Source organism: Toxotes jaculatrix, chromosome 11 (assembly GCF_017976425.1).
Source record: "Toxotes jaculatrix isolate fToxJac2 chromosome 11, fToxJac2.pri, whole genome shotgun sequence".
In the NCBI taxonomy this organism is placed as follows: Eukaryota; Metazoa; Chordata; class Actinopteri; family Toxotidae; genus Toxotes; species Toxotes jaculatrix.
The window spans coordinates 12,819,393-12,842,549 of NC_054404.1; the positions used below are offsets into that span (position 1 = coordinate 12,819,393).

General features: G+C 39.3%; 1 protein-coding gene across 1 annotated transcript; it reads right to left on the reverse strand.

Annotated features, from left to right (window-relative positions):
• Positions 1-831: 831 nt before the first annotated feature.
• On the reverse strand, positions 832-23,114 carry abcc2 (ATP-binding cassette, sub-family C (CFTR/MRP), member 2). The gene is made up of 32 exons (XM_041049341.1): positions 22,592-23,114; positions 21,248-21,424; positions 19,209-19,355; positions 18,972-19,112; positions 18,709-18,831; positions 18,501-18,556; positions 18,160-18,415; positions 17,816-18,000; positions 16,730-16,907; positions 15,961-16,215; positions 15,092-15,157; positions 14,594-14,731; positions 14,357-14,503; positions 14,192-14,276; positions 14,012-14,078; positions 13,763-13,889; positions 12,731-12,907; positions 11,792-11,959; positions 11,418-11,601; positions 10,968-11,103; positions 10,719-10,821; positions 10,379-10,598; positions 7,287-7,441; positions 6,230-6,385; positions 5,894-6,093; positions 5,635-5,761; positions 5,400-5,501; positions 4,796-4,939; positions 3,611-3,769; positions 3,348-3,514; positions 2,276-2,470; positions 832-1,017 (listed from the first exon to the last, which is right to left on the reverse strand). Exons 1-32 carry the CDS (start codon positions 22,634-22,636, stop codon positions 888-890), a joined length of 4,716 nt encoding a protein of 1,571 aa, XP_040905275.1. The 5' UTR covers positions 22,637-23,114; the 3' UTR covers positions 832-887.
• Positions 23,115-23,157: the final 43 nt, after the last annotated feature.

Genomic DNA, 23,157 nt, shown 5'->3' on the forward strand with positions numbered 1-23,157 from the left:
AGACGCGCAAATGCACCTGTTTACACATACACACATACACAGAAAACTAAACTATTTTTGTCACTTAGGAAGACATTGCATGGACCCCAAAGGCTTACCTTAACCTTAATCTAAATCAAGTCTTTACACTAAAATTTCATGCTTTCCCTGTGAGAACCAATTTTTTGTTCCCAAATGGGAGGTGAAACCCCATAATGTGACTGTGTGAATAGATTTATGTCCATGTGAGCTATACAAATACAGACACCAGCCTGCACACAATTCCTTGTTTACCCAAAGATCAGGAATCCCAATTGAAGGAATAACTTGATATTTTTTTATGTAATTATTTTCTTAGTTAGTAGTTAGGTAGATTAGCAGATTGATACCATTATCATATCTGTATGCTAAATATTAAGCGGGAGCCAACAGCCAATCAGATTAGCTTAGCTTTAAGACTGGACAAAGGGGTAGACAACCAGCTTGGATCTGTCAGCAGATAACAAAACCTGCCTACCAACACCTCTAAAGCTCACAAATTAACATCTCATTTGTTTAGTCCTTTCACTCATTAATTAATGTTGTAATTAATGAGCTTAAGAGTTACTGGTAGGCAGTTTTTTTTTCCAGTTAACCGTGTTTCCAATAAGACAGAGAGGATTAAAACAACCAAGGTGTTTTTTTTAATTAAAAACAATGAAGCATAATTTTAGAAAGAATATTTATTGTTCACATATAAAAATGATTTACATACAGAAACTGATTTTTCTTATATTGTTTCCTATAAATACAAATGTTACAATATTTCATAAATCAAAACTAAATCCAGCTTTTTAAATACAACAACAAAAGCTATTTGTGGAATTTAATCATTCTAAAAACAAAAAGAAAAGAAGAAAAGTGCAAAATTAGAGAGCTGTGTTATCTTCTTGTGTTATTCCAGCGTCTTTCGCCATAGCATAGAAATGGCCTTGTTTTTGAAGCAGGTTGCTCGGAGAATCAAATTCCACTATTTTTCCAGCATCAAGCACCATTACCCTGTGGAGGAGGAGCACATGTAGAAATAATAACCCACAGAGCAGTGTACATGTTATTACTGGCTGGCAGAAGAGGATCCAACAGAGATGAACTTCCTGATCCAATGTGAGGGAGATGGATTCGTATATATTTGTGCCATCCATTTGAACATAAAAACAGTTCAAGGTACAAATAAACAAGATGAGAGGAAAGGTGAGAGAGTATTTAAAGGAAGGAATTATCGTCAGATTTAGGTGTGAATGTTTTTTGATGTAACCCTGAAAAAAAAAGTAGGCGCATAGAAGCTTTGTTGGAAAAAGGGATGGATGGGTCAGTTTTTTTGAGTGCACTATTCTGGTGACCTCCAATGAAAATAAAGGGATAATGCAAATACTAAAGTGCTGGAGTACAGAAGTACTGTCTGCATCTATAGCAGTCTGTTTGACACAGAAACACTTTTTAAGTGTATTTCAAATGGATACCCAATTCTCAAATATGAAAACCCTATTTACAAAATCTAAAGAATACAATGAATGAATTCATGAATCCTACTTTTAAACCACATCTCAGCTCTTCTCTAGTCCATCCTATTGCGCTGCTTGCACACCCAGGCCAAGCCATTGGAGACTTTGAAGTCTTGCAGATCTTTTCATGTCTCATTCTCTTTACAGATGTGCATACAGGGGCTGACTTGGACCTCACAGCTGTGTCCATCAGGCTTCTGTCACAATAGAGGATGAATCCTAATGGCTAGAACACCTGGCCTATGAAATCTGATACAGAATCAGACCAGCCCATTGTTTGGGACTGAAAGAGAAGACTAAGGAATGGAAAAAAAGAAACAAAGATGGAAATAATCTATGCAACAACAAAGATTTCTTTATTATTCTATCCCTTAAAAGTAATAATAGAAGGTTTGTGTCTAAAAACTTCTATGTGACTGAGCAAAAAGCTCAAAAAGCTGATGAAGCTCTGTAACAAGTGGCCAAGTGGACCTTGAGTTGAAATTGTTTTGTCAACTGTTGTTTTCAAAATCAAGAATTACCAGTTTTTGCTCACCATTTAAGCAAAGATGTCCAAAAAGATCCTAGAATGCTAAAATGCTCAAATAAATAGAACTTCAGTTTAGATTGTTTTGTCAATTTACACTGTGTGTGTGTTGTTTATTGCAGTTTTTCTCTAATAGAAATTTGTCATTTAAGGGGAGTGTAACAGAGCAGGAGAACTGAAATGAGCACCGGGACACCTCTTTAAAACACTTTAAGGGACACTAACTCACCTGGAGCTGTCCATGATGCTGTGCAGGCGATGGGCAATGGTGAGCACAGTGCAGTGTGAAAACTCCTTGCGGATGGTATTCTGAATCAGGTTGTCTGTCTCCAGGTCAACAGCTGCTGTGGCCTCATCCAGGATTAAGATACGAGACTTTCTCAGCAGTGCTCGAGCCAGACACAGCAGCTGCCTCTGACCAACACTGGGAAGAGAGTGACATGTGTTGATTTCTCAGGTGTTTTTGGAGAACTGAGATGGAAATATGCCACAAATACACACCTATTTGTTCTTGCTTAAAATAAACTGAAGAGTTTTGTCCTGATGTAGGAGATTCTAGCACACAGTGGCTCAAACACCTGAGCCGTGTGGGTGGTGTGTGTTGACACTCCATTAGACTTAGACTGTGCAAAACATTCACCACAAGTTTAATGGCGAGGCAATTATCTAAGAATGCTGGAGGTCACTACACTGTCAGGCACTAATTATGGTTTTAATTATGGTTTAAATGTTGGTATGTGTGATCAGCTGGGATTTGCACTTGGCAGTTCATTTGACAGATACATTATTGAAAATTTTACCAACAAGAGCACAACTGTGCTCTGTCTCAAGTGTTGCAGATAGAACAACATCAAAATATCTTGTAAGGAGCAGTGAAGCAGAGTCCAACTTCTCTTAATTACTAAACTTGATTAGATTAGATTAGATTTAAAATGATTGAAATGATTCATGTAATTGTGGGGCAAAGGATAACTACAGAAACAGTAAATGCTTAATATAGTGGAAGACAACTGAGGGGACAGGATGTTTTACATTTTTACAATGTATTTAGGATGGGTGTGCCACATTTACTCATTATTAGATGTTTGCAGGTTACAAAGTTAAATTTAAAATAACAACTGGGTATCAAATATGTTCTGTGGCATTTACCTGTGTTGACTGTATGTTTGTGTATTTTTATGACTTAACCTAAAGTAAACTGGTTCACACTCAGAAGAAAAAATAAATTTTAAAATAATCTCATTAGCTGTATCTTTAATGCTTTATAATGTGGAAGAGTAACATTTATTTTTATGGCCCACCTGAGATTCTCTCCCCCCTCTGCGACTTCATGTTGCAATCCTTCCTGCAGCCCTGATACATAGTCCTTCAGATGGGAGAGCTCCAGTACTCTCCAGATATCCTCATCACTGAATTTGTCAAATGGATCCAGGTTCATCCTCAGTGTCCCGGAGAATAACACTGGGTCCTGCGCCCACATGATTGGATAGGTCACTGTACTGTTTAAGGCTGAATACTGTGTGTGGGTTGAGTTATTTTTCTTTGTGTGTTTGTGTATGTATACCTGTGGTATGATGGTGAGGCTGTTTCTCAAGTCATGCAGGCCTATTGTGGAGATATCTATATCATCAATGAGGATGCGACCTTCAGCAGCTTCAATAATTCTGAACAGGCAGTTGGTTAAGCTTGATTTCCCAGCTCCTGTGCGGCCCACTATACCAATCTGGATGCAGTGAGAGAGTGCACACAAAAAACAGTACATAATGTGACATAATGACTATAGTCACCCACCATCTGTTTCTGGATGTAAACAGTGTGTGTTCGTATTCTCAGAAACATAAATTTAGAGTAATAATCTGAAGCTTTTTCACGTGGATAACTGAGTGGTTTTGTAGTCTTGAGGTAGCATATACTGAGTTTGTGAAAGCTTCTAAACCAGGAATGAAAACACCTGGTAATTACATTAAATCATGTTTACAGAAGCAGCAGCAGAATTTGTTTAGAGTGTGTCCACCTATAAGTTGCAGACTGTCCTATACAGCATATCCATCTGTCCAAGTGACACCGGTGAGTGAAAGAAACAAAGGTACAAGACAAAAGCCCTTTGGGTGATTACATTTAAACAGTATAAGGTTTATAATCATCTCTGCTTTATTGCAGATGCCTCCATTACATAAAAAGCTATTTCTTGTATCTTTGTATGTTGTTTTATGTGCGTGCCTTGTGTAGAAGCCTGTGTGCATACTGCAGACACAGTAAAACCCTTACTGATGAGAGATTCATTATTCATCAACAGAAAATCCAAGGTAAAATAAACAGGTCACTTAAGCATGCTGCTAAGAAAAGCAGCTGAGACCAGGCCAGAGTAAACAAAATATCAGTATTGCCTTTCAGAGATGAAAGAGACCAAATGGAGAAATTCAGGTGTATGCAATTTTCTTTTGACAAGTAGGGTCACCATCATAAGCTGCAATGTAAACTGCCCTTTTTAGTTTGTTGGTGCTAAAACTGATGTCAATGTTACAAAATCGCCAGTGTTTACAATTGTTTTACACCTAATTCTAATGATGAACCTATTTGTTTGGTTACACAACCTTTGTCGATGTCTGTGAAGATCCTCAGTCATCCAGGTCATGGTAATGCACTTTTGTTGATATAATTACTATATTTACATTGTCTTTAAGATATATTTATCTGACACAGAGACAGAGACACACAAACATACACACACACACACACAAACACATACCTTCTCTGAGCTGGCGACATCACAGGTGATTCCATGCAGCACCAGAGCCAATTCAGGTCTGTAACGGACCTTGTAGTTTTCAAATTGTAGCCTTCCATCCTCGGGCCAGTTCTTCGGAGGCCGGCTGTCAGTTACCCACTTAGCCTGTAGAAAAGGACACACAGAACAGATGTGCAATGATGGAATAGTTGTTTAGGGGAGCTATGATACGCCTGTCTATTGCTGATCTAAACTATGAAAGTGCCTTCTTGTATGAGAAGATAATATGAATAAATTTAAAGGCAAGGAAGAGCATGAATTAACCAAATGGTGATGACATCTGAAGGCACTTTTTAAAAGTCCTAATACACCTCTGTCAAAAGTAGAAAATTTAAAAGGTCATCATGCTTATAAAAAACAAATTACAAGGATTCAAAGGAAAAATAATGTGCCACTGCCCAGCTCTTAAACCTCAGCAACTAAATGTCAGCAATTAAAATGCAAGTCCTGTTCAAGAAAATGGTGGGAATGTGATACAATTATGTGGTCTGTGCAACATGTGCTAATGGGATCATGTTCCCAGAGTGATTTGTGAATGTAGAGAAAATCTCTCAGTACAACATACCTCGTTCTCTATCTCGGCGTATTCGTTCACTCTCTCCACGGCAACAATATTGGTCTCCAGCTCTGAGGTCATTCTCACCAGCCAGTTGAGGGTCTGTGTTACCTGCAAAGCCCCAGTAGAAGAGAAGACTCTATTTACATTGTTAGCATTATTATACCTTATTATCATCACCAGAATCATTGTCATTAAATTTGCAATGTGTGTGGTATGAAAGTATCATGATATATCAACTGACATTAAGGGCATAGGATATGGACAGGCCAACCAAGCCGCTGTCCAGTGAATTTCTGGAAATAACAGCAAACAGAGCAGCGAAAAACACCACCAGGTTTCCCAGGAATTCCAGACGAATGGCCAGCCATCTGTAAAATAAAAAAAAAAAGGGTAAGGGTATCATCATTTACCAACAGACTGAAAAACCCATTAGAAAATGAATGTACTAGGATTTGTTAATGGTTTGTGTTTGCAGGTGCACTCTGTGTTCAATATCTGACCTGTTTGACACTATCCACGGGTAGACACTCTTGAGGTTTTCATCAATAGTCTTTTCGTTGTGTTGAAGAAACCTTTCTTGATGGCCGTAGGCTCTTATCACTGACAGACCTGACACTGTCTCACCAAAGTGAGAGTATATAGGAGAGCGAGACACAGACTCCAGCCGGCGCAGCTGTCTTGAAGAGGCTACGTAGAAGCGCTAGGTGTAGAGAGAGGGCAAAACAACGGAATCGTCTTCAGAAGAGGAACAAGACTTTCTCTCTTTATTATTCATTGTTTGCATTGCATTCTGTTAGTTTTCAAGGCATTTTCTTGATCTACTGTGTTCAGCTTACCTGTACAAAGAAGTAGACCAGAGCCAGAGGAATGATGATGATGGTGAAGAAAGGAGTGGCCAGACAGATCACAAACAGTGTCCCCAGTACGCCCAGCAGACACAGGAGCCAGGAGCGGAAGGACTGAGGAATGGCTTCGTCTACTGTGAAAATGTCCTTTAGGACCAATGTTTGGAAAATTAGCCTTTATCAAAAGTAACTTATTACAGAGTTTTCAAGCGAGCCAGAACAGATTAAAACAACCCAGTCTCAATTAATTCCTTTGTTTTTCCTCAGCATCTGTTGAAATGCCATAGTTCCTCAGGGGCACCTGGGAGATGAGAGGTCTTTTTTGGTGTTTTTAAAGCACTTCATTGTCTTGCACCAGCCAACTTGTCTGACATGGTTCTGGTGACTGAACTAGAATGACCTCTCAGGTCATGTGTCACAGGTCTTTTATTTGCTCCAAGGTGCAGGACAAAAACTTTTAGTAAGGCACCTTTTAGTTTTTATGCTCCAAGACCCATGTATTTTATTTGTTTTTTATCTGTTCTGAGTAGTTTTTATTTTAGTTTAACCTATTAAACTACACGCTACTACTGCATTTCTTTTTTTTTGGCACATGTATTAGTTTTCAAATTGGTTTTTGGTTCACATTTGTTCTGCTTTATTATCGCCTTATGAGGCCTCTGTGAAGCATTTTGAATTGCATGAACCTGAACCAAAGGTGTTATACCCATTAAGCCTGACTGATTGTTTAACAGGCACCACAGAGAATGCATAGCTTAGAGGGCTTCAAAAATGCTTTTCCTGTTCAGGAACCATGGAATCTCCATGGTAATAAATGTTGCAGGCAGAACTGATGAAGCAATTTTGTTTGAGTATTGAAATTGCCACGGTCCAGCAGATTGTTTTGAAATATCCTGGCATCGAGGTGAGATAACTTTATGCAAACTTAGTCCAGCTACCCTCTTCAAATTATAGTTTCCAGATCATGTGAGTATCAAAACTTCAAAAAGCAAGAATAAAGGAAGAACAAAATGAGAAAAAATTTGAAAAAGTAAATGATAGATCCTACCTTTGCAAAGCGGTTGACCACTCTTCCAATAGGTGTGGTATCAAAGAATACCATGGGAACTCGCAGTACGTTGTGAAGTAGCTTAGAGTGCAGGATACGGGATGCAGAGACCGAAGCATTGGCTAAGAGCAGTGTACCAAGGAACACAAAGACACCTGCCACAAAAGGAGAGAGTTTCAAAAATGTGTACTTACACTTTCACACACAATGAAATCAATTTTGCACAAAATCATGAATGAGGCAGATAAAAAAAATTGTTGCCACTGTTGTTCACATGTCTTCAAGCTGAGGAGTTAAATGGAGATAACCTTAAATTTGTAGAATCATAAAGACACATTTTTGCTTGCAAGAAAAAAGGACAACTTAACTTAGGAAAACAAAAAAGGTAAGCAAGACGGTACACAATAACAGTGTTAAAAGTAAACCAGACCTGATCGGAGCTTCATAACGCATTAATCGTGTAGAGAAAACTGCCTTTTACCATTATAAAAAGCATGATATAAGCATGGTACATCCATTAATGGTCAGAAAAGTGCTATAATATATCCAGAGCTTTATTACTTTCAGGCAGGCTGTGACAATGTTGTTCTTCATCTTTCACTGAAAAGAACACTGGGCCCCACACTGAGGCCTTAAGTGCTCTTTACTCTGCTCGCACTACCTGTTTGCCAATCAGCTACAGTTGCTAAAACGGAACACCACATTAACTCAGGGAGAATTCTGAAGTGATGCACACATCATCTTATCGGATGTTTCACTCATGCTTTTGCTGCTGATTTGCAATTGTGACTCCATCACTAAAATCCAAAAGAGGTACTTCTCACTGAAGAGCAATCTTTTGAATAAACCTACACAGCACTTTGGAGAGGACTTCAAAAACTACAGACAGTTCTCTAAGTGGGGGAAGTTTCATGTTTGAGGAGAAGCTGGTCAACATTTACTCATAAACTGAAACTTCATAACAACAGGCAGATGAAAGGTTCCTCAAGCAAAGCTTTTGCCAATGTCTTGAAACCTCTAAAAAAAAATATCCTTTGAGCAAACATGGCTGGTGTACTGCACTTCCATTTCAAGCAATAAGTGTAGCAATCCAACTTTCTGTAACTGACAAATCTCTTTAAGTATCACACTACAGGTGCTCAATCACGAGAGCTGACGGATGACAGAAAGTAATTGAACTGAGGATCACTGAGTGTTAGCCAGTGATGGTTTGTATTCCTTCATAATAAAGAATGGATGGAGGCAAACTTAAGGCTTTCTTATTCAGGAAACAACACTTGCTGGACCTTGAATATAGCTGCTGTTTCTTTTTTCAGTGTTTTGCAATATTGTCCTCGAATGTAAACCACCATTTTTTCACATCTTATGTATCTGTTATTATTAGTATTAGTGGTAGTATAGTTCTTCTTGGACCAGATCTGGGTCAGTTGTTGGATGTTACTCAATGTTTGTACTTAAAACTCCACTAGTTTTGACCTGTGCTGTGTATTTAGGTAATAAAAGGTTGATCTTTGACAAAACAAAGTAAATTATCAGACACATCCTCCTTAAGTTCACTACAGTAGCCAGCTTCTGTACCATTAGAGTAAGGTGCGGTTACAAATATTAATTAATACAATACAGACATCCCCACACCGTGGCAAAGATCAGCTAATCAGAAAAATCTGCAATGATATCCATGTGAGGCTTGGCTCACATGGATCATGTGAGCCAAGTCCTGCAGTATCAGCCTGTCCTGTGGTATGATTCACCGACATGTACATTACAGGCCCAGGAGCTGTGGTCGTAAAATGAAGAGAGCTCATAATATTTAAAAATAAATCAACTCCCTTCAGCAAAGTCCCTGAAATAACAAATGGATTTAGTCTACTGTAGACAGTGTCTTGGAAAATGCTTGCATAAGTCTATTGTTTGTGCTGAATTTGAAATACAAAGCAGCTGGAATGAAAATCTTACAGTCTGGCACAGCAGTTGGTGCCATATCACAATGAAACAGAAGCAGTGGCACCATATCATTATTATGCCTGACAGCAACGATGGTTTAGTCATGACTTCAAGATAAACCTAGAATCTTTGGGGAAATCAGAACAAGCAGAGAAGTTTGCCACTAGTGACAAACCTCAAAAATCACAAAAGTAGCTGTCAACAGTTTGAGAGATATTAACTAACATGACAGCAGCTTCCTCAGTTCAAGCTGATGTTCCCTGTGATTTAGTGCTATCACGTAGACTTTCCTGTTTTTGCCCTGTTCACTGTTTTAATCATTATAAAATCCTCTGCAATACAACAGGACTCTCAGTTCTGCATTTTTTTCTTTTCTTTTTTTTTTTTTTATCTTAGTACAATATACAGACTATGAGCAACCTGGGTCTGTCCAAAGTTCAAAAGCACGCCTCCTAGCAACTGTAAAGTTTACTAATTAACTTCTTAAATTTTGTTTAATTTGTTCACAAACACAACTATAAAAATGACAAGGTGTACAGGAACTTCCATGCTGTAAATAATTCTTAGAAAGCTCTGCTAAATCAGACTTAGTGTTTAACAATATGGAATTGCCTAAAAATCAAATGCCTGGATGCTAAAAGTCAGCAAAAGTCTCTGGCTTTGGGTCATTAAACTCAGATAGACTGGATGCAGTGTAATACTCATCAGTCATCAATACAAAGCAACCTCATACAACCATCCTGAGCTGTCAGGTGATGTGAACGCTCACAGATTGTAAACATTTTTCTCATCTCTACCATCCAGCCCACATGACATGAACACAGCATAAGCTAAGATAATAATCTCTTGGCTCTAGCTACAGCAAAGAAAGTAATTTAAACTTATTTCCTAAAATGTCAGGCTATTTCTTTAATACAGCATGTTAGACATGTAGAAATTAAATGTGCAGGCTGCACATAAAATATTATAAAAAAAAATAACACAAATGATAATCTAATTAATCTAATCTAATTGATAATATTAAATAAATAAGGAGAGAGATAGTTTTTACCATCACTAGGAGAAAGAAAATCACTTTAGCTTTACTGACACAAATCTGAACATATTAGCAAAATAAAAAAAAAGAATGAGTTTAACTGTTCAGTTACCTTGAGCCACTCCCAGAGCTCCGAACACTCCCACCCTGGTATCCCTCTGCCAGGCAGGGTATGTCATGTTTTGGTACTCCACTGCATCATTGGTCCACTCACTCAGCCACAGGTTCTGACCGATGAAAGCAATGTTCTGGATGAAGTAGACCAGGAAGACCATGACGGTATATCCCCAGCCCATGGCTCGAAGGTACTGCAGGTACACTGAGAACTTCACCTGGATATCAAAGAGCATAAACATCTAAGGAAACTAATTCTTAGGTTCTAATTTTCGAGTTTTTGTGCCATTTGTACTGTGGAAAAAAAGGTATTTAAACATACCAAGAACTTATATTACCTGTCCGGTTTCCATTGCTTCTTTCTCTATTAGCCTCTGGCCCTTCTTTGATTCAGCAACATCCTCTGTTTTTCTTACAGAACCATTTTTTCTTAGTCTGACACTAGAAAACGGAGAGAGCGATAGAAATAAAAAACTTGATTAAAGGATGCTTTCTGGGAGAACAAGATATTGTTCTTATATGCAGTGCAGGAAACTATAAGACATGAGCTCTTGTAATAATAGTGGTGACACACTGTTTCTCCTAACCTGCCGTTGCGCTGGCTGCGGCGGATACTGTTTTCTCTTTTCAGTGTAACAGAAACCGTGTCCTCCAAAGGAGAATCAGGTTGAGTGTCCTCTCTTTCAGGGATGAGTTCAAAATCAGCAGTATCCTGGCAACGATCTGAATAAATATGTCCACACATTATACATACTGAATAAATATGGCCACACATTATACATATTTCTACATATTTCTACTGTAGAAACAGTGCACTAATTTTACAGTGTTTGAGGTAACTGGGTGAATGTTATCAATATAAAGTATTTACACAAACACAAAGAAAGGCCAGAAATGTCTTTACAATGCATCTAAAAAATGCCACCCTCTATATAACTCATAACAACACAGTAGTACATGCAGTCACAGTTTTTGAGAGTGCCACTAAAGTGCAGTAACTTATGTCCATAATGCAGTGAGAAAAAAGGTGCAATTACCTGACTCGGAATATGTCTGATTACTTTGCTCACTAGCATATGTATTGAGAAACTCAGAAAACGCTCCTCTGCTGGCACGGAGGCTGTTGTAGGATCCGACCTCAGAGACCACTCCATCCAGCAAGACCACTATTTCATCAACGTAAGGCAGAAAGCTGACTCCATGAGTCACCAGGATACGAGTCTGCACAGATAAGATGCACAGATACACTGGTACTCAGCTGTGAAACCATAATTCACTTTGGGAAATAAATATATATATAAATAAATATACTGACTTTATTATAAATTACTTACTACCATAGTTAAATGTAGTTATTTTGAAGTGGACTATTTAACATGTATCTGAGCTCTAATGCGGGTTCAGTACAAACCTTATCTTTGAGTAGGCCATTGGGTCCAATCACTTCATCAAAGAGATGCTTTCCTACGTGAGAGTCCACTGCAGACAAGGGGTCATCTAATAGATAAATATCAGCCTGACTGTAAGCTGCTCTGGCCAAGCTAACACGTTGCTTCTGGCCCCCTGAGAGGTTGATGCCCTGAGGGGAGTAGAAGAGAGGAGAGAAACAGCCCAAGAAATTATTAGCTTTAAAGAGCTTCTTTTAAATGCAAGGAGCTACAGTAAGCCGTGCATATGGTCTTTATTTTAGGATAATACATTTCACTGATGTAATCAATCAGTGTAATTGATATTATTCATTAATTATATAGTATTATACGGTAAATATTTATCCATATCTAAAACACAGGTAAAACAAAAAGCCAGGCAAATTGTGTCTGATCTTGTTCATCCCCTTTTTAAATAATTCATAAATCTGCCCTTACAAAGACTATAGTACGGAAGGCTATAGAGCCACTGCAGCAACAGAAAAAGATTTATTTTCAGTCTTTCATACAAAATGCAATAACTGTGCTGAACACCATTCACACTGGAGCAGTGTTTCTTATCATTGTCTGTATTGTGCCTGTTGTATTATTTATAATTGTATGTACTGAGATTTACAATGATGTGCTTTCAATAAAGACAGTAAAGTTTATTATTATTATTTTGCAACCATAACACAACCTTGAGAAAAATGCTCTCCATTGTGCAAGTTGCAATGAAAATCCAATGCAATAGTAAAAACAATGCAATGTGAAGTACACCTCATTCAGACTAAAAGGGCTAAAAGATGCCAAAGCAGAGGTAGTGAAGTGTGTTTTGACCAATAATCAATATCACAATAATTTTATATATAGAAATCAATAAAACTACATCATATCATAACCAAGTCCTTGAAACTGTAAAGCCTTGAATCAACTATTCTTACCTTCTCTCCAATCTCAGTAAGGTCTCCACCAGCCAGCAGCTCCAGGTCAGGGGCCAGAGCACAAGCTTGTATCACCTCCTGGTATCTCCTTTCCTCATGGGGAGAGCCAAACAGGATATTATCCCTCAGAGTGGCATTTTGGATCCAGGCTTGCTGTGGCACAAATGCGAGGGAACCCTGAAGAGAAAGACATTAAGAGTTAGGCTCAAATTTTCTTCTCACCACATCTGCAATGGAAAAAGGAAGTATTTATAAAGGTTTTTCTTTCAAACTATGCCCACACCAGCTGAGAGAGAGAGAGAGAGAGAAAAAAAAGATAAACACACTTTCAGTGGAAAAGCTTAGAAAGACGTCTTTGACTGCATTTTAAAGGACAGTTTGAAGAGCTCACAATGCTGCAGCAGCCCTCACTATTGGCTTTATTCAAGGAGTAAAAAAATGTTCAAGGTATTCCTTGTTCAATATGTCTTGACTTGTTCTTGGAGCGAGCAAGCAGCGTAGAGACTTTGTAGTGTACTTCTGTGAAGAACAGGTACATTATATTGAGCTTTCTTTTGTGATGCAGTTAGTCACAGGCCAAAAGAGCATCATTGTGCTTTAGGCTTTTACACTGTATGTAGCTGTGTCTATTGTGAATATAACTGCTGTGTTTATTTGGAATAAAAACATTTCTAGCGCAGGACTGAAACACAGTCCTACTGTGATGGGTAAAATACTTCGTTCTGCTCCTACAGTGGAATGGAATTATCTTCCTTCAGGTCCATTATTGATCACATCAGAGAGCTTCTTCAAAATGGTCTTGAAAAGATGATTTCTCAGTAACTTAGCGTGATTTATATTATGAAGAGCTCTTGGAATATGTCAGCTGTGCCACTCCATCGATGTTTTGTCTTGACTGTTGCCAGAATTATTGCCAAATGAATCCAATAAATCTATCGAGACCATGCCTGATTTTCTTTGTATTGTGTGCACATTACATGTCCTTGGCTAACCACGCTTTTATTTTTAGACAGATAAGAAATAAGGCATCACCTGAATGTTGATAAAGCCTTTACTACTGTGCATCTCTCCCAGGAGGGCTGACATGAGAGAAGACTTTCCTGAGCCCACAGCTCCGACTACTGCTACCAGCCGACCTGGCCTAATGTCTAAGGACACGCTGAAAAACACACACAGAGTAAATATGCTCAATATTGTAAAAAAAAAAAAAACAGTAAAAGACAAACACGTTTTGTTGCCATATCCAAACGTGGTATTTTGTGTTAGACACAACAGACGTACTCTTTCAGCAGAGGCTCAGCTTCTCTTTCCCAAGCAAAGGAAGCATCACATACGCTGACAGCAGAGTCTAACAGATAAAGACAGATACACAGAGAAGACAGATGAGCTGCACATGTACCAACAAATTGGTAAATAAGCTTTGCTGCTCAGCGTGTGAGTGAGTGTTGATGGTGAACATACTGAAACTGGGGTCATGTTGCACAATGTCACATTCGAGGTCTTCACCTCCCAGAAACTTCTCCAGGCGCCTCCTAGACACCGTTGTCTTAAGTCACAAAGAACAGGTTAGTGGGCTTTTGGTAAAGGTTTGGTATATGTGTGCATCGTGAGTTGCTGTTCTCTTACTTGAACCATGGCAGCAATGAGCATGGGAAGCATGGCCAGAGGAAAACGGAGGATGTTGAAAAGCGAGATGGAAGTGAAAGCTTTCTCGGCAGTCAACACATTTTCTGTGCTCACTCCTACGAACACTGCAAATGTGGCCAAAGAAACCTGAGAAAAAAAAACAGTGGGAAAAACACAAAGACCATCCTTAACCTGCCGCTTCTCTTCTTTTTTGTGATGCTCTTTCACAGGACTTACCAAAGCTGGAGCGCAGCTGAAGATGAAGGTAGAGACAGACGTCAGGTAAGCAAACTTCCTCATGACATTCAGTTCTTGCCCCCTAATGCTTTCCACCTGCGCCTGGAAGGATGGTTCCCATGCATACAGCTTCAAAATCTGGTGGGAGGTGAACAACGAAGAGGGGGACAAGGGAGCAGAAGGCATTGTGGAGGACACGGAAAAGGAAGGGTGAGGGGGGGGAACAGAGGAACAGCATTCATAGCTTATGTAGTCAATGCCAGTAAACCACAGGTGGTGGATGCAGTATAATAGAAGGCACTGCAGACTAACATTTCAGCTTTTTCCTCAAGAATAAAAGCCTTTCATCTGAAGAAGCCTTCACTTACAGGCTCCTACCTCCTCGATTCTGCCTGAAATATTTTTAGTCAAAAAAAGGAACAGAGGGTGGCAATCTTACACCAATTACCATTGATTGGGGCTATTAACTCTTTGAATTAACTGAATAAGGGCACTCACCTTCATCCCATTGAGTATTTCATTCATGATTTTCAGTCTCTTGTCTTTGAATTTCATGTTCTCTATCTGAAAAAAAGATAATGCAAATCAGCAGGGAAATATAGTTTACTGTTAGCCTTACGTTCAACAGATAATACAGAAAAATAACAAAAACATCCAATACTAAATGTAGACAGTAAGAGAGGCTTTAAATCAGTCAAAAAGCAGCACATTTTCAAATCAAGGTTTCTCAAAGCTTCTCATATTTCTTTGCAAACGTCTTTGATATAAATATAAAACACTGAGAATATAAAAAGCAAGGATATTCTTATGCCACTGAATTATATTATTATAATACAAATTCTATCTGCTGAGAAATTAGTTTTAGCACTTGCACTGTATGCTCACTTTATGCTATGCAGACGCTAAAGAACTGTGGACCTAAGAATGCATTCAGTGGGAGAGCTGCACAAATGTTCTGAACATATCACAAGATAGATTATTAAGTGTAGTTTAGAGAACATTTAAGCATTTTCTAATGGAAACTGTTCAAGAGCTCACAATAAAGGGCCAAGTGAAAATTGTTACCAAGTATAAGTGTTAACAAAGATCTACTGGAAATACAAAATAAATAACTTACAGCCTAACTTAAGGCCTTGTGGCTCAGTAAAACTACACATCACAACATTCCATTTTTCTGCAGAGCTTTTACTTTTTTATAGGAAGGTGATTGTAGTGTGAAAACAATTTAACCACTGCATGTAAACTGGTATTTACATGCAGTGCAAGTATTTTAAATAAAAATTGTGGAATATTATTGCTGTAATACACAGTACACTATTTTATTAAGCTGTAAGAACTACCCTGTATGTGTGTGCAGTTGTGCTGACCTGGAAGTTTCTGGCCTTGGAGGCCAATAGTCCATTGATCGGAACCATTAACACCATGACTGCCAGTCCCGCCAACACAGAGGGTCCTAACTCCAGCCACAAGAAAAAAATGGCCAGGATGATCTGCAGAGGGCAGGACCAAAGCAGGTGGATGAAGTTGGTCACATCGTTGAAGCGCTGGGCGTCAGCTGACATCAAGTTTACTGTTTCCCCAACTGTTGACTCTTTACGAGTGTCATTAGACACCACCAATGCCTTGGCAGCAGGGAGAGATGGAGAAGGAAAGGAAACAAGAGGAAGACAATTTGGTGGGAGCTGCAGTTATTTAAAATAATAAAAGATACAGTGCCAACAGAAAAACAAATTATTTTTCTAATAATTCAGTCTCTTGTCAATGAACACAGTAGCAGCAGACTCTTGGAAGCAGAGCGATTGATTCAGGTCCCAACAAGAAAATCAAATTCTTTGATTGTGTATATGAGACACTGAATAGCTCAGGAAATGGCTCTAGTAGGAAGCAAGATTGACTGAGGCAAGAAGCCCTTGGCAGAAAATGTTCCTTTTTTCAGTGACAATTATGTGGTCATCACATGTTGAGGAAAGTGATTATTCACTCATACAACTGACGAGTCTCTTGGGTGGGTGTTGAAAACTACAAGTGGCAATTTATTTCTTACAAAGGGAACTGGCACTGTAATTTATTTTCTTTTTTTAACACTGTCTGAGGTGAAGTAACAAAATGTCATTGTGCTGTCATCCCTGTTTTTACCTTTTTGTACACAGCTGCCATGATGGCAGTGCGAACCTTCATCCCCAGCACAAAGCAGCGCTGGAAGTACTGCTGCAGGAACAGAGACTGCAGAAGGGCCACCGCTAGCAGAAGAACTGCGTACACATACCCTTCCCAGATATATCTGGATTTATCCTGGGTGAAGGAGACCATCAACCTAGGAAAAGAAAAAATGTATTTATGACATTGCATACTACGACATGTCCAGCATCTAAATGCAGTTATTTAACTCTCAGTCATTATCTTTAAATGATCTTTTCTTTCATTTTGCTTTCTATTCACTTCCTCTTTTCACACCATTTCAACTCTCCCTGTGAAGCATTGGTGTTATCAGTTGATGTCTAACCATTAAGTAGTGAATAGTTAAGCTCAAGGGTTGGATCATTTATGAGCCCATAGTGTTGTATTTCTATAGTTTTTAAGCCTTGAACTCAACTGGTTTTATACATCAGTCTCTTTGGAGGTTTTGGGGAGTACTACTGCACATGTGAAACCAGTTGTGTAAGGTTTTTTGTGGCTTCAGAGGGAGCTGTACAAAGCCTGAGAAGTTACCTCAGGTAACGCCACTTGAGTCAGCATCAGGTGGGGGTGAAGACTACAAGCAAAAATAGTTTGTGGAATGAAAAAGACGACATCTCTGCCTTCTAATTTTTATCCTTGTTTTTAATTGCCCATCATGGATTTAATTAATTTTTGTCAAGGTGAGAAAAAAATGATCAGTTCCTGTCCTCAGTTCGCTGAGTCCCTCTCTGCTCTGCCCCAACAACGTGTATGTCATACTGAGTGTACTGACCCTGAGTTAATGATTGCAGAGAGTGTGGACAAAGTGAAGGAGCAGCCAGAGGTAAACAGGAAAAATAACTTTGTTGACACTCAAGCAAACTGACTAGGCATGTTCAAGGTTTATCATCTAGTTTGTTTTTAAAGGAACCATAAAATTATTTAAAATTACAAACAATAATTTTAATCTGCAATGTAGATGAACTGTTTACAAGATAAATACAGAAAATCAATGACAATGTCCTGACCATGATGAGGGGATTTTATAAAAAAAAGCAGACTCACTTTAGGAGCTGAGGACTGACAAAAGCCAACAGGTCCTGGAGAAGTTTGAACGCGGCAGATTCAATCAGAATCCCTTTAAAGGTCTTGTAAATGGTGGTAATCAGCCATGAATTGGGATAGTTCTCTTCTTCCTTCTTTTTGTCCTTTTTCTCCTTCTTTTCATCTGCTTTCTTTCCCTTTTCCTCCTAAAGAAAAAAATAATTTGAGCACACTTTGATAGGCTCTATCCAACAACAATAAAACTGGGACACCTGACAGAGAATCAATGGCACTATTAAAAACAACAGCCCAATTGGATTGGAAAAGAATGTACTGCATGGGTGTGCTCAGTGTATTTCTCTCACCATCATCAACACATCCTGACTGATGCCTTTTCCCAGTCCGTTGGAGAGTCCATTTTGGTAGGCCACCTCCTGGGCTTTGTCTCTGTTTTTATCCCTTTTCTTCTTCAACTTGGCTTGGAAGCGGACCCGAGCTGTGCCCAGCTCTGACTGCATGAAATGCTGGAAGCGCTCGTTAATGTAAGCAGTACTGTCTGCCTCATTCAGCTCCCACATGTCCTCCTGTACCAGGGGCTGCTTGTAGCCTTTCACCACCATACTGGAGAGACAAGGACATGTTGGCAGTTATGGCCTACAAGTGTGGGTGTTTGCTCGGATTCTTACTGTAGCAACTTTTAATTTACCTGTTGAACCAATTGAATGTGATTCTGCTTAAAAATGCTGCACCTGCTTCGGGATTCTGTGGATAGAAACAATAAAAAGAACAAACAGCATATAGATGGATTATGTTAACAGTAGGCTGAGGCAGTGAAGCTTCTGTGTATTATATTTGTTACATTATTATGAATTTCAGTGTCTCAAAAAAATGCCTCCATCTGTGTGCCTAGGTACCTTTTTTACAAGCTCCTTGGCTTCTGGAGGAATATCAGCCACAGCAGAGAGAATAAGTGCAATCAGTTCCAGCCCAAATGAAATGTAGAAAAGGCAGAAACGAGGGACATCACTGATCTCTCCCTGATGGGTGAAAGAAAGGTGTTTAATGGTGAGGGAGGTGAAACAGTGAACGGTGGGGTGAAACCACATGACTGCATTTTGTCTGAGTAATGACACCAGTTTTCTGCTAGCTTTCAACGACCTAACATTTTTGCTCATACCAGTCTTAGGGCTTCTCGTAAGTGGGTCTGGAAAGGGAAGATGTCGCACAAAACAAGGAGCAACCAGAAGACGAAGAGAGTGGCAGAGTCTACTGCTGTTTCTCTTCGTCTCACTCCTTCCTGGCATAACAGCAGAACGATCTAACAAAGAAGAGATGTCAGAACATGAAAAAAATGTAATCTTTCTGTCTTGAGCATCAATAGCAGATAAAGAACTGTAAAACTTGTTATATTTACCCATGTGACAGCATACAGGACAGGGTTTGCATAGTAGACACCCGGATGTTTCATTGTTGTTGATGTGTCTTTGTTTGGACCATAATCCTCTCCTAATGTGACTGCCAGGGCCGCTATGGCCGTCAGCAACAACAGAGACACCACAAGCTGAAGGGAGGAGAGACAGGTAAGACTGGCAAACAAGTGACATGGAGGATTTGACACTAGAGGGCTGTTTTCACATTCGTCTGTTGAAAAGGGAAAGTTTCTCTGTACTAACCTCGAATCTCATTTTAAAACACCTACACACAAGCACAGTTTTTAACCTCTGTAATTAACTTATAAAAGCGTTTTATGGAAAAGTTGAAATCTCAAGTGCAGGTGTAGGAGACACTATTAGTTTTAACTTGTAGAAATAAAATGTTTGCACTTTCATAGATTCTGGATATTATTGTGAGTGAGAATCAGGAAATATAATTTTAAGACTTTCTAAACACGTAATTGAACTTTTTTGTGGAAAAACTATAGAAGACATTATTCCAAGCAAAATATGATTATACAGCGGCCACATATACCACATATACAGTACATTAGGAACGTATTGAGACCCCTTAATTTTTTGTTGTGTTGTAGCCTTGTGCTAAAATAATTTTAATTCATATTTTCCCTCATCAGTCTACACTCACCATCTCATTATGACCAAGCAAAAACAGAATTTTAGACATTTCTGCAAATGTATTAAAAATGAGAAACTGAAATATCACATCGAAATAAATATTCAGACCATTTGCTCAGTACTTAGTTAAAGTACCATTGGCAGCGATCACACTTTACACACTTGGATTTTGGGATTTTCTGCCAATCTTCTCTGCAGATGCTCTTAATCACTGTCAAGTTGGATGGGAATCATCAAACGACAGCCATTTTCAGGTCTCTACAGAATTGCTGATTGGGTTTAAGTCAGGGCTCTGGCTGGGCCACTGAAGTATCATGATGGAAGGTAAACCTTTGGCCCAGTCTGAGGTCCTGAATGGTCTCCACTAAGCTTTCATCAAAGATATCTCTGTCTGACCAGTCTACCTGTCCCTGCTGCTGAAAAATGCCCCCCACAGGTTGATGCTTCCACCACCATGCTTTACCGTTGGGATGGCACTGGGCTGATGATGAGCAGTGGCTGGTTTCTTCCAGAGATGGCACTTAGAATTGCAGCCAGTTGCATCTTGGAGCAGAGAATGTTGTTTCTCACTGTCTGAGTGTCTTTTAGGTCCTTTTTTTTCCCCAAATTCTAAGCAGCTTTCATGTGTTGTTCACTGATGAGAGGCTTCCATCTGGCCACTCTGCCAAAAAGCTCAGATTGGTGGAGAGCTACCATGATACTTATCCTATCCTGAGTCCTCCTCCCCAGATAGCTCAGTTTGGCTGGGATACCAGCTCTCGTCCCAAAGCTTCCCAGAGAGGTTGTTCCAAACTTCCAGAGGCCACTGTGCTCATGGGCGCCTTCGATGCAGCAGAAGTGCTTTTCAAGCCTTCCCCAGATATGTGCTTCGACACAATCCTGTCTCTCTGCAGACACTTCCTTAGACCTCATAGCTTGGTTTTGCTCTGATTTACCACAGGTAGCTTCCAAACAAGGTGTAGAAACATGTCAGAGATGATCAAGAGAAAAAGGAGGCACCTGAGATAACCTGACACTAAAGTGTCATGTCAAAGGGTCTGAATGTGGAGCACTGACTGTAGGTTGATGAGGGGAAAAAATGAATTGAAACAATTTTACCATAAAGCTGCAACATAACACAGTGTAAAAAAAAATGAAGGAGTCTGAATATTTTCTGAATGCACTGTATTATATATCTAAAAACATGACTGGAGGGGATTAGCCAACTGAGAAAGGAAATGAAATAACTGTGTCTTTGACCTCTTGTACCAAGATCTCTTAATCACAGGCCTTTTGTTGCTGGTGTAACTGTAATTAAAATCAGTTCCCGCTTCTTCCCTCTCAGCATCATATTATGCCCAGAACACTGTGTTTATTTGTTTCTGTTTCTTGCTGTGTGCATTACCTGTTTGCAGATGTAGAGTTTGGACAGGTGTTTTGTGTTCACTTGCGTCCTTCTGCAGAGAGACACCAGGTGCCATGGGGCACAGAGCCACAGGAACCCCAGAGGGATCCAGACCAGCACCGTCTGCTCAACACATACTGGGAGATCTGGGTCTTCTCTATTTAGATATGAAGCATTCTGAAGTGCACACACAAACACACACATCACACAAGGATAATCTCTCACCTAATGATAAAAAAAACTTTACAAATTCATGCAGCCCCCCTAATCTCCAAGACAGGCAACACAAACACACTCCCATCCGTGTACTTCCAAAGCTTGCTCTATATTACACCACAAGGACACCCTACATCTCCCTGGTAACAAATTTAATCAACATTGACTCATATGTGATTAAATCCTAAATCCCTGCTCACTTCCTCTCATGAGGAAAGCCAAATGTGTACGGCTGCAGCTTATGGTTATTTTTTAAATTAGTCAATTTCCAGTTTAGTCTATGAAATATGAAAAGAAGTGAAAAGAACACGTATCACTAGATCAAGGTGGTGTATTCAAATGTGTTTTATCTGAACAAAAGTCCAAAAGCCAAAGGTATTCAGTTTAATATGATATATGAAGAAGAAAAACAGGAAATCCTCTCATTTGAGAAGCTGACACCGGAAAACATATACATAATTTTTCACTATGTTTGCTGAAATGACTAGCTATCAAATTATATTTATTTATTAATTTATTTTTTACAACCACAGGGATACAGAGTTATAGCTCATAAACATGTGCTGCAGTTGCAGTTGTTGGACATGATGAGTCATGTCTTACTTAAGAGCCATCAACGGACAGTCACATGTTCACTGTTCACTGTGTACAGAGGTTGAAAACATGGAATGAGTTCACATAAAAGCAGCCTACTGTCTAAAACATTTGCTTCATCTTTGAACATCCTCAGATTTCTTAGCTACATTGTTTTTTCTTCTGTAAAAAACCATAACGATGGCAGTTTGTCCTTGACATTTGTCTATCACATGTTGCTGAAGATTGACGCAATTATACATACATACATACAAACCTGTACTTGAGTCTGTGTCAATGAGGAAATGATTGTAGTGTCGTGTCTCAGACGTGACACGGAAAAAACAAAGTTTATATTGACTGGGCCTGACTGTATTACAGTCTCCATACACAAGTTTTTAATCCTGTTTGTGTCAAGCGTTTTTTTGCTTTGTTTTTCATTTTAAGAGTCTAAAGCAAATGTCAAGTGAGGTCAACTGAAGGCCATGATGAAGTAATTTCCCCCGACTCCTAGTGTCACCCTTCAGCTACATTAACTGTGGTTGTTGAACTCACCCAGAAAGTGGACCCACAGTACTCCTCCAGCGCTGCAGCACACATGGTCCACACTGATGGCTTCAGTTGCTCTTAGATGACAAGACAACCAGACGGCTGTTGCCCTCTGCTAAACTTCTGCTGAGATTGACTCAAAAGCTCCTACTGTCTCTCCCTGTCCACCTACACTCCAGAGACAATTGCAGGATGTGACTCTGAGGGACTTTGAGCCATGAGGCTTTTAAGTTGAAAGAAAACCCTGCAACGCCCTTGTTCCGAGAAAAAAAAAAAACAGACTAATAAGCCAAAAATGGGCTGGATAAATGTGAAGAGCAGATGGGTTCTCGCTTAGCTTGAGTCTTGATTTCTTGAATTTTAGGCAGAGAATTATCTTCTAGTAGTCCTAAGTGGCAGTCCTCTTGATGTAAATGACACATCCCAACAGCTGTAGTTGAAGTCATTGAGAAAAACAGCTTTGCACTAGCCCACAGACACTCCTCAGTGCTCAGATGTGTCTAAAGTTCAACATTTCAGGACTATGTGGGTAAAAGAGAGAGGCAGAAGCTTACATAAGTTTTCCTTTTGTG